General features: G+C 43.8%; 1 protein-coding gene across 1 annotated transcript in view; it reads left to right on the top strand.

The window, feature by feature from the left end:
• The first annotated feature begins 305 nt into the window (after nt 1–305).
• The window catches only part of LOC308298555 (sodium/hydrogen exchanger 9B2), a 56,199-nt gene continuing 44,131 nt past the window's right edge, over nt 306–12,373 (top strand). Inside the window, exons 1-3 of the mRNA XM_080742191.1 lie at nt 306–367; nt 7,507–7,597; nt 10,468–10,638. Of these exons, the coding sequence (XP_080598317.1) occupies nt 347–367; nt 7,507–7,597; nt 10,468–10,638 (283 nt within the window). The 5' untranslated portion in view covers nt 306–346. The remainder of the gene's footprint in view (nt 368–7,506; nt 7,598–10,467; nt 10,639–12,373) is intronic.

Raw genomic sequence — 12,373 nt, 5'->3', positions numbered from 1 at the left:
TCTCTCTGTCTCTCTCTCTCTCTCTCTCTCTCTCTCTCTCTCTCTCTCTCTCTCTCTCTCTCTCTAATATTAATTTTCTAACTTTACAACTTTTGACCACGACCCCCCCTGTGTGTGTGTGTGTGTGTGCACGTGCGTGTACTGTGTGTGTGCATGTGCTTTGTGTGTGTGTGTGTGCGTGTACTGTGTGTGTGTGCGTGCACTGTGTGTGTGTGCGTGCACTGTGTGTGTGTGTGCACTGTGTGTGTGCGTGCACTGTGTGTGTGTGTAGGTTATAAAGCGCAGCAGCAGCTTTGGGAGTAAAGTTCACATCAGTGCTGGATCGGCAGAGAAGCACTCACACACCATGGAGCGCACGGAGGAAGAGGTACGTGCACACACACCACACACACACACACACACACACACACACACACACACACACACACACACACACACACACACACACACACACACACACACACACACACACACACACACACACACACACACACACACAGCAGGGGTCTATTAATAGGTGGTCTGTCTTCTGTTACAGAGTGTGAGTCTGCCGTTGCGTTTACTGACAAAAGGTCAAAAGTGTATTTTCAATTCAATCTTTAATTTCAGACCTCTGGGGGATCCTGTCCTGTAATGGAAATATTGGATGTTTGTTTCTTCAAGCTTTAGTTTCTGTTGTGTTCAAATGATATTTAGATTATACCTGTATAAGCATCTGTGGCCCTGGCTAGAGGCTCTGACACCTATAATGCACCTCTTCTGATGTTTACCTGCTCTGCATTGAATGAATGCTGTTTGTAAAAGGCTGCCACACCTGTTGACTGCATGTGACCCCAGCATGGGTTCAGCCTGAGAGAGGAGTAGAAAGACACTGAGGGGCCTTTGGCCCCGGGAAAGAACCGGTTCAGGTTCTCTCTAACGGCAGTGGGTCTCAACCTTTTCAGGCGCCGCGACCCCTAAAATAATCATATTTTATCTGGGGACCCCCCCAACCTGACGAGCACTAAGTGTTGAAGCATTACATTTTGTATAACACAGTTCTATTGTGAAAATAGCTGATCTAGCATGTAGATCTGCTATTTTCACAATAGTTTACTGCGGAACCGAGTCACATTAAATGTAATACCTACAATTGTCAGGGTGGGGGTCCCCAGTTCATTTTGGGGGTCACGGCCTAAAAAGATTTCTCGCCAAGCTTTATAAACTAAATCTTTTTTTTAAAGAGACAACAATTAAAAAAAAATAAAAATAAATAAAAAGCGAATATTCGACTTTGGTGAAAAACTTGATATTTGAATATTCTAATATTTGGTTAACGCCCTAATATGGACCTGTTCTTTATGCCTCTAAATAGGCCCCATTTACACTGATTTACTCTGCCAGCCAAATCCAGCCTGAATCAGATCTGTGTCACATCCAGATTGGAATCTGATTTGCTTAAATGAGTCTAAATTCAGACAGGTCACATGCAGGTCACATGAAATCCCATTTTTACAAACCACATCCAGAGGTGGTTTCAAATCTGATTCAAATGTGATTTCTAAAGATGTCTCAGTCTGAACGCAGTAACCTGTCACATCAAACTGTCCAAAACGTCACTTTGCAGCGAGACCCCAGTGCCACTGATGTCATTACAGAGCGCGAGAATTGCATTTTAATTTACAAGAGCGCAAGAGCATTTCTTCTTTTATATTCCTGAGCTGATTATTTTATAAAGGTCTTTATCGTTCAGAATAATTTTTTTGTTCATGAGCTGTCCCAGCAGGCGCTCATAGACTCCAACGTTTTTCACCGAACTTCCGGTGCAAAGAACCGGTTCCAGAACCAGTGCCGGTTCAACTTTCTAGGAACCTTGGTTGGTTCTTGTGAACCGGCTTGTGTTTCCACCAGATTGAACCATGATTGAACCAGAGGAACCAAGGATTTTGTGGTTCCCGTTCAGAACCAACTTTTACGGTTCAGAACCACCTCCAGTTCTCGGTGGAAAAGCTCACCTCTGGTTCATCCCATAGGCGGGAGGAAGAACCTCTGGTTCATCCCATAGGCGGGAGGAAGAACCTCTGGTTCATCCCATAGGCGGGAGGAAGAACCTCTGGTTCATCCCATAGGCGGGAGGAAGAACCTCTGGTTCATCCCATAGGCGGGAGGAAGAACCTCTGGTTCATCCCATAGGCGGGAGGAAGAACCGGTTCTTTGCCGGTGGAAAAGGCCCCAGTGAGTGTCATGGCACATTGCGTGCCAAAAAACGCATCAGTGTCCTTTCCTTATTCGTAGCTTCCTTGTCCCATGGACCACAGCTGAGCTGGGTGTGACTGTGAGCTCACAGCTGCTGTACATGAAGCTAATGGAGACTCACATCTCCACACTCACTCAGAGAGAAACACACAGCATGTCTGGCTGGTGTCCTGTTTATGTCATGTTAGCATCAAGGCACAGGGTAACTATGTTCACAAAACCATGCAACAACAAACTAGCTTTACCTTCATGTCCTGGGTTTTAAAGACACCAAGTTGATCTGTTGGCTCTCAGTCAAGCTGATGATGTTTTTGGCTCATGCTGCCTTCAGCGCGGGCATTGTGTGGTGAGTCGTAGACCGCCATACAGTGTGATAGTCGCAGCCCCAGCCTGAAGCCTCAAAAGTCTAGTATCTGCTCTTATTCCATAGGGATGTCCCTTTGGAGTGATGGTTAAGATATTTGGACTTTAACGCGGGAGACCCGGGTTTGAAACCGGGTGGGGAGGTTCTGTTACAATTGCTACACAGCTAACATTCAATGGGAGACACATGAAGAATGCAAAGTACTCATCTGACATTTCTCCAGCTGCTACTCCAGTGGTTCCTAAACTATTTTGCCTCATGTCAGCATGTAAGTAACATTTCATCCACAGCACCCCTGAATTAACCCATTTAGGCCTAGAATTATTGAATGCTTTAACCAGTGAAAAATAGCAGATATACAAGCTCACAGCGAGCTTGTAGATCTGCTATTTTTGAGAAAGTTGTGAAAATGTGCAAATCTTTGAATATATGTATTTTCAAAGCGAACGTTTGTAACTCAAATTTTGCTTCTGGGTGGTCCCTGGAACTAAATATTTTGAGGTGGGGGTCCGTGGCTAAATAAATATCATTTTGGGGGTCCTTCACGTGAAAAGGTTTGAGCACCACTGACATAGTAGTCTCTCAAGAACAGACTAACTGAGCTCCAGTTAAGTGAAAAGGACCTTTTCTTTGACGATGGCTGGCCAGATTGCTGACACATAGAAACATAGGTTTTTCCAAAAATCTTAGAAGGATTCAAAAGACACTTATAGAATCGGGTCAAAATTCAAATTTTCACGATTTAAAAAAAATAGCCGATCTACAAGCTCGAGCTTGTATATCTGCTATTTTTTTTATATTTAAAGCATAAAATATTGCGTCATAATGTGTTCAGGCCTAAATGGGTTTTAAACCACACTGTTTTACCTGATACCTGATTTACTGTAGGCCTGCTGTATGTCATATTGTGTTACGTAAATGTGCAAATCTTTTCAATTCAGTTTCAATTCAATTCAATTCAATGCAAAGGGCTTTATTGGCATGAGAAAACATACGTTTACATTGCCAAAGCAGAAGTGTACACAATACAGAAGGCTACAGTACAAGTTCCCTTGCACTGTTTATGTTGTGAGGAAAGAAGGACAGAATATCAGTTTCCATTAAAGGACAGATTGAAAATGAAAACTAAAATAGCAGATCTACAAGCTCCCAACACAACACGTTGAAAATGGCAGATCCACAAGCTTGTAGATCTGTAGCCCTGAATACATGACTCTCATATACATGAGAGTCATGCTCGAACTTTAACATGAGGACCAGTGGGTAATCGAGCCCTCAACGGTTTGCGCTAGGAACATCAGATTTCAAAAATAAAGTGCTTACCCAAGCCAACTCTGCTAACGATTTGACGCCGCACAACGTTCATTACACGCCGCTCCCCGGTTGTTGAGTAAAAAGTATTTTTGTCCGAAATTATTTTGTTTTCCATTGGACTTCCTCGCTTATCCCAAATGATGATCCAACCTGCGCCTCACTTGTGCCACAGCGCCCCCACATGCTTGGTAGGTGTATTTCGCTGTAACAGGTAGGTTTTCACAGCTTCACTTGTTATAATTCTTAGCTTCTTGATTCTTTTCCCTTCTCCTCCGGTGTTTGCGCTCATGTGTCTCTCTCAAGTAGTCAAGTCAACAAGTGAGAAGATGTTCGGCCGCAGGGCGTGCACTACAAGACAATGTGTTTAGATTCAGTTACAGCCGATAGAGGGCGCAGTTGCGCACTTTGGGGGTAAGCGAGGAAATGACCCGGATGTCCAATGGAAAACAAAATAATTTCGGACAAAAATGCTTTTTACTCAACAACCGGGGAGCGGCGTGTAATGAACGTTGTGCGGCGTCAAATCGTTAGCAGAGTTGGCTTGGGTAAGCACTTTATTTTTGAAATCTGATGTTCCTAGCGCAAACCGTTGAGGGCTCGATTACCCACTGGTCCTCATGTTAAAGTTCGAGCATGACTCTCATGTATATGAGAGTCATGTATTCAGGGCTAGTAGATCTGCTGCCTATTTATCTAATTTCTCTTTGGGTCAGGAGCTTACAATGTTTAGGATCCGCTGGGCTGAACTTAGCCGCAAATTGCAACACTAGACTTTTTAAATGGGTTGATAGGGTTGCAATACCTCCCATAGGCAGCCAATGCATCAAAACTGTTTTTGATCTGATTGTATTAAACAACGTCAAAATAACCAATATTGGGGCTGTATGGAAAGCTTCTTTCTATCTGCAAAGTGTTTGTTTCATAAGAACCCAGCATAGAGTAGACATGTTATGAGTTATACCTGTCAATAAATCTGAGCAGACATGTTTTTCTAACTAAATGAACTTCGGAAGCGCTTGTCTTCTATAACACCATGTCCCGCTGCCTCTTGCATAATGTGACATTTAGAACCAGCTGGTACACAGGACCACTGAGTGACTTCCCACGAGCGCTTCCAAACTCCAGCACTTATAAAAAATAATCACCTGAACTGAATTTCTTGACAGAAAGTAGCTCATAACATGTCTACGCTGGGTTTTTATGAAACAAACACTTTGCAGATAGAAAGAGGATACTCTAAGCTTTCCATATGGGCGTCTTAAGCCGTGACATTGTTTTGTAGTCAGGGTGCCAAGCAGATGTATTGTCAATATGGGCAGTGCTGTGTCCCTCGCTATTTCAACAGATCCAAGACAAAAATAACAACTAAAGTATAATTCCACTTTCCTGTCAACAAGAAAGAGAAGAAAAATGTGCTTGTTATAGTAAAAAGATGAATGGGCACTGGTCCCCTCCGCCTACAACATGTCCCATCGCCCAATGTTGGTGAGTTTGATGTTGTTTAATACAATCTGATAGCACAAATCTGTTTGGATGCATTGGCTGCTTATGGGAGGTATTGCAACCCTATAGATTCAACATATTAAAAAATAAAATAAACATAATCTAGAGTTGCAATTTGCGGCTAGGCTGAACTCTGCTCATCTCTGGGTTGATTTGCTGCTCTGATGGGTTGAGTTTCAGTGGGTGCGTTTATATGCTCATTCAGAATGGCATTCAGAATGAACTTATTCTGAATAGAGCTTCATACCCAAACGTTTACATGGGACCTTGTTGTGTTGGGGACCTGAATACAAGTATCCCTCATTCCACAGTCGTTTACATGACCAAAGGATTCATTCGGAATAGAACTGTGGGCATTAATGTATACTTCAGTATACTTCAGGTCGGAGAAGGGTGGGGGGGTGGTGGGTACTTGGTGCAACATACTTCATTTATTCCAGACAGCAGTTCATTCAGAATGGAGCGTTTATATGACAAATGTATCCCGATTGAAACGGCATATACCACCCCTTCAGACCAGAATGAAAATTCATTCCGGTCAGACCGGAATGGCCATTCCTAAACGTTTATATGAGCATTTCTATTCTGAATGAGCAGTCATTCTGAATATAAGTGGAATACATCTGTGCATATAAACGCACCCATTTTGATGTTCTTGGATTCCACAGCTCTCTGGTGTTGACGTCACAGAGCAAGTTGATATCACTTAATTTATGAACAATCAAACAACACACACTCATAAACCAGACATTTCCACTCATGTATAAACATGATTAGGATGTTAGTTGTTTGGTCACACATAAGGGCCTTTTCCACCAGCAAAGAACCGGTTCAGGTTCTTCCTCCCGCCTATGGGATGAACCAGAGGTTCTTCCTCCCGCCTATGGGATGAACCAGAGGTGAGCTTTTCCACAGAGAACCAGAGTTGGTTCTGAACCGTAAAAGTTGGTTCCGAACAGGAACCACAAAATGCTTGGTTCCTCTGGTTCAATCATGGTTCAATCATGGTTCAATCATGGTTCAATCTGGTAGAAACGCAGGCCGGTTCTCAAGAACCAACCAAGGTTCCAAGAAAAACCGGCACTGGTTCTGGATCTGGTTCTTTGCCGGTGGAAAACGCCCCCTACTGTTTGGTCACACATACTGTAGACCAGTGGTTTCATCCCTTTTCACATCAAGGTCTATTATTTATTCATCCTTTAATCCACAGAACCACAGTTTGATAACATTTAGACTCTCAGACCCAAAACTTTAGTTTGTTATCGTTGATAAAACTTTGTCCACAATTGCATAGGTCAGATAACAGACAAACAACAACGAAACACAAAATAGCAATTCTTCTATGCCTTATATGTATATCTGTATTGTATATACATATGAATACATTCTTTAATTGTGTAGACTTCTTATAAATTAAGTAGGCCGATAGTTTAAAGATGCCTATAAGGGTCCATGTGGTTACCAAGTGGCTGGGGACCACCTGTAACCATCTCAAGGACCACTGGTGGTCCCCGGACCACTGTTTGAGAACCACTGCTGTAAATGAATATTGAATCCTGTCTAGAGAGAGCAGGGGTCTGCAACAGGTGGTCCGGGACCCCTAAGGGGTCCTCAGAGTTGCTACAAGGAGGGCTTGACAAATATTCTGTCAATGAAAAATGTTGTCTTCTCTGTGTGTGTGTGTGTGTGTGTGTGTGTGTGTGTGTGTGTGTGTGTGTGTGTGTGTGTGTGTGTGTGTGTGTGTGTGTGTGTGTGTGTGTGTGTGTGTGTGTGTGTGTGTGCGTGCGTGCGTGCGTGCGTGCGTGCGTGCGTGCGTGCGTGCGTGCGTGCGTGCGTGCGTGCGTGCGTGCGTGCGTGCGTGCGTGCGCGTGCGCGTGCGCGTGCGTGTGTGTGTGTGTGTGTGTATGTGTGTGTGTGCGTGCGTGTGTGTTCATGTGTGTGTGTGTGTGTGTGTGTGTGTGTGTGTGTGTGTGTGTGTGTGTGTGTGTGTGTATGTGTGTATGTGTGTGTGTGTGTGTGTGTGTGTGTGTGTGTGTGTGTGTGTGTGTGTGCGTGCGTGCGTGCGTGCGTGCGTGCGTGCGTGCGTGCAGACGGCTCCACCAGAGTCTTCCTCACGCTGGGAGAGGATGAAGGACAGGTTTCCTCGTCCTCAGGGTCTGATCAACCTGCTCATCACCAAGGGTAGGAGTTTAACCTTTGACCCTTAACCCTTAACCCTTAACCCTTAACCCTAACCCTCAGGGTCTGAGCAACACCAAGGGTAGGAGTTTATTTAATTGATTATTAACACTTTGCTAGCCGAAATAGAATGGCTTGTTGTAGATTAGCCGTGAAATTTCTATTATTATATTATGATCTGAGACATAATATTATGTTTATAAACATTAGCGCACTCCCTCTCCCCCTCCCCCAGCGCCGCCGGTTTGTTTTGGTTTGAGGTCCCTCGGTCGTGAACTCACCATAACTATCTTGATTTCCATTGGCATTGAGTGGGGATTTTGGCCGAGTCGTCTTCCTCCCGTGGCGCTTTGCGGGCGTGATCCGTGCACATCGCGGTAAACGAATATAATCCCGTCAATATGAAGACCCTGTGACAACTTTGATCTGGTCGAAAACATCCCCGAGATGCGCTATGCTAACGCTTCCTCCTCCAATGAAAGTGAACGGAAAATTTGTTATAGAGAAGGGATAGTGACCAGAAGCACTTCCGGTTCATGTGCAGAGAAGAATGATGCAATTGGTTAGACGGGTGGTGAGACAGAGAAGGGGTAGCGATCGTTTTTTTTTTAAATCTTTATCACTTATTTCATTTTTAATGACCTAGTACGGTAAAAGACGGCGCGGCTGAGACTTCTTGCTCAGATGTCCGGTATATTCCGGTTTTAATATTAAGGGGCTCCCCGTGGCTTGCAAAGTGTTAAAAGGCCTAGAATTATTGAATGCTTTAACCAGTGAAAAATAGCAGATATACAAGCTCACAGCGCGGCTCCGAGTGCCGCGCTATGAGCTTGTATATCTGCTATTTTTGAAAAAGTCGTGAAAATGTGTGCAAATCTTTGAACATATGTATTTTCAAAGCGAACGTTTGTAACTCAAAGTTTGCTTCTGGGGGGTCCCTGGAACTAAATATTTTGAGATGGGGGTCCGTGGCCAAATGCATGTCATTTTGGGGGTCCTTCACATGAAAAGGTTTGAGAACCACTGACATAGTAGTCTCTCAAGAACAGACTAACTGAGTTCCAGTTAAGTGAAAAGGACCCTTTCTTTGACCATGGCTGGCCAGATTGCTGACATAGAAACATAGGTTTTTCAAAAAACCTTTGAAGGATTCAAAAGACACTCAAAAATAGCAGATCTACAAGCTCGCAGCTGTGAGCTTGTATATCTGCTATTTTTCAATAGTTAAAGCATAAAATAATGATACACAATAATGTGTACCCGTTATGAATGGGTTATTAGACACAAATGGAGAACAGTACAAGTATAGTCAATAAAATAGAAATGTAGTACAGTACAAGTACAGTTAAACACCCTGCCTAAAAGGAACATCCCAGATAAGACCTTTTACGGTCAACAAATAGCAAACAAAAAACAAAAAACAGTAAGACTCCCTAATGGGGAGATCAGCGACTGTCAGGTCGCATACACAAACTTTAGAAGGCAATGGTAGCCAATCAGGAGGGGATATGAGAAATGGGACAGATCCATGTTGATGACATGACTTTAGAGATTTGTGTGATTTAAGGGCAAAACATGTGTTTTGCTAGAATCGGCCTCATGGTGGCGCTAGAAGAGGGCCATTATGTGAGAAATGAGGGGTGGAGGTTGTGGTTTGGCAGCCAAAAAGAAAAAAAAAACATTCAAAATATAAGTAAATAAATATGTATTTTTAGACACAATAAGCCGTCCATTTCTATTGCTATTTACAGTAACACCACCAGCCCCCATAAGTCACATCTGACCATGAAAGGTTGTGGTGCATCTTGGGAATGGGCTTATTGTGGCTAAAAAGACATATTTTGCCATTTGTACGCATGCTGCCACCACCCACCCAGTTAAAATATGATTATTTTGGGGTTGCAGCCTGAAAAGGTTGAGAACCACTGGTCTCCTCTCCTGTCTGTGTGCAACCATGTTGTTCATGTTAACTGTGTTCTCCTGTTGTCTGACTGCCCTGCAGTGTTTATGGCCTCTTTATGAGCTATTCCTGAACTTCTGTTTACGGGGACATAAATAATTATGTCAGATGTGTGTGAATGTGAATCAGTATGAATAACACTCAGTCACATGCACTGTCTGTCTGTCTAACACCGTGTGTGTGCGTGCGTGCGTGCGTGCGTGCGTGCGTGCGTGTGTGTGTGTGTGTGTGTGTGTGTGTGTGTGTGTGTGTGTGTGTGTGAGTGTGCATGTGTGTTACAGTTTGTCTCCTAACCCTCCTCTATGGCAGGGGTTTTTACAAGCACGCCTCGCATCGTGAGGCGTTCTGTGCTTGTAGATCTGCTGTTTTCACTAGTTTTGTGTAACAGTCTTGTATGATGAAGCAGGGCTTTGCTTTATCAAAAGACGTACACATTTGAAACTTGGAGATACGAGGTTTCTGCCCGACAGTGACGATATTTTAGTGATTATGTTGCGAGGAAAACGTTGAGATAATAGATATTTTGGTTAGAACTGAAAATAACTTTGTACTTCAAGTTTAAAATGATACTAAATATTTCGTGTCCAAATAAATCCCAAATATTATCAAATGATCTCGCCCTACTTTGAAAACCCCTGCGCTATGGAGTGGTATGGTCCATCTAACAGTGTGTGTGTGTGTGTGTGTGTGTGTGTGTGTGTGTGTTACAGTGTGTCTCCTCACCCTCCTGTACGGAGTGGTATGGTCCATCTGACAGTGTGTGTGTGTATATCTCTTACAGTGTGTCTCCTAACCCTCCTCTATGGAGTGGTATGGTCCATCTAACAGTGTGTGTGTGTTACAGTGTGTCTCCTCACCCTCCTGTACGGAGTGGTATGGTCCATCTAACAGTGTGTGTGTGTGTGTGTTACAGTGTGTCTCCTCACCCTCCTGTACGGAGTGGTATGGTCCATCACGGGTAAGGAGTGTCTCCCGGGAGGAAACCTCTTCGGCATCGTCATCCTCTTCATCTCGGCCGTGCTGGGAGGGAAGCTGGTGGGGATGGTCCAACTGCCCACGCTGCCCCCCTTCCCCCCGCTGCTTGGTACGACCCGCCCCAAGGCTTTTCATTGGCTAGTATATAGTCCAGGGATGTACATAGGATGTTAGTAGTCTGGGATTTTAATAAAGTCTTCAATCAATCAATCAAAGAGTTGAGGCATTACATTTTGTATAACACGGTTCTATTGTGAAAATAGCAGATCTACATGCGAGGCGTTGTGAGCATGTAGATCTGCTATTTTCATAATTTCTGCCTCTAATATTTGTCAGATTGGCCAATATTTAATTTGTCATTTTAGAGGTATTAAAAAGTCCTTAAATTGTCACTTTAGAAATGTGCAGATACCCTCTATACACTTAAACTTTATGTTGGTTTGTTTACTGTTGAGTGAGAAAACAAATGTCACACTTTTTGGGGTTGTAACCGGTCTGGAGCGGAAACCACAACACGTCATGTTGTAGTGCTCAAAGGACTACAATTTGCTGGAAAGATCAAACCGGAGTCAGTTTGAACCCAAATTATTCCCCTGCGCTCAAGGACATACTTTTAGGGCCTACCTATTACCTAATAAACTCCTTGATGCGGGGTAGTTTTGCTTTTGAAAAATGTGTTTGGTATCTGCATCTTTTATTCCAACTGTTAGCGACTGGTAAGACTACACTAGGCTACTGGAACATTTTAATAGGGATTGGGGAAACAAACGGAGGGAACCAAATCAAAGCAACGCCGCTTCTTCTAGTGGTTTCCGCTTTAGGAGGAAACCAAACGGCCTGTAGTGAACGAACACCAGGCTTTCTCTCAGAAAGACTGGTAGGCGAGGTTAGGATGTCAGAGAGGCAGGGGCTGACATTTCAGAAAGGGCATTTTGGTGAAAAATATCGAAAATAGCAGACCTCCAAGCTGCAACATGTTGTGAGCTTGGAGGTCTGCTATTTTCAATGCTTGGTTTCTACTCGTCTCTTGATTTCAACATAAGATGTCCATATCTGGGAATGCCCATATATGGACTAACATCTATGATGTCAGACGTCAGTCATCTCCATATTTAGGGAGAATGTGGCCAGATTTTGTCCAACCTAAACAACCAATCAGGTCTGTGCATTGTTTTGGTCGAAGCTGATCCCATGCCAAAGCATCAGCGCTCACCCAGCAGTCTGCTGTCACCCAGGCGGATGCGTGCACGCGCCCTTATTATTATTATAGTGAGGGTTAGTTATACTAGTAAGACAGGCAGATGCGTGCACGCGCCCTTATTATTATTATAGTGAGGGTTAGTTATACTAGTAAGACGCCTCAGGGCGAAATGCGACCTCGCCAATTGTTGACCATCTGGCCAGTGATGTATATCGGACCAGTTACCCATATATGGAGACCCCTGGTACCCATATATGGAGATGCATGTACTGTATATGGAGATATGCTGTGAGAGCCCAAACATGCTTACTCAGTTAGTCGTTATGTGAAAGTCCAATGACGTCTATGACATCATACCCTTTTATGCCCATACATGGAGATCCCTCTCTGTAGAACCAGCCACACAGATATGGGCTGTCTTGGCCATCGGTCTTGGCCATATATGGATTCTGTTAGTGTGGTATGTGGCCGATGTGGCCTCCATATATGGGCATTCCCATATGCCGTCCTGTTAGATATGAGATTAATATTGATGACATCAGGAAACTCCATATATGGGCATAAAAGGGATTCTGTTAGTGTGACATCACAGTGAAGCCAGAGCCTCTGAGAGCGGCAAACCCTGAGTGTAAAAAAAGATTGT

Source organism: Nannobrachium achirus (genome assembly GCF_963921795.1).
Source record: "Nannobrachium achirus genome assembly, chromosome: 14".
Lineage (NCBI taxonomy): Eukaryota > Metazoa > Chordata > Actinopteri > Myctophiformes > Myctophidae > Nannobrachium > Nannobrachium achirus.
The sequence above is the reverse complement of the archived record's forward strand: the minus strand, read 5'-3'. Positions and strand labels throughout refer to the sequence as shown.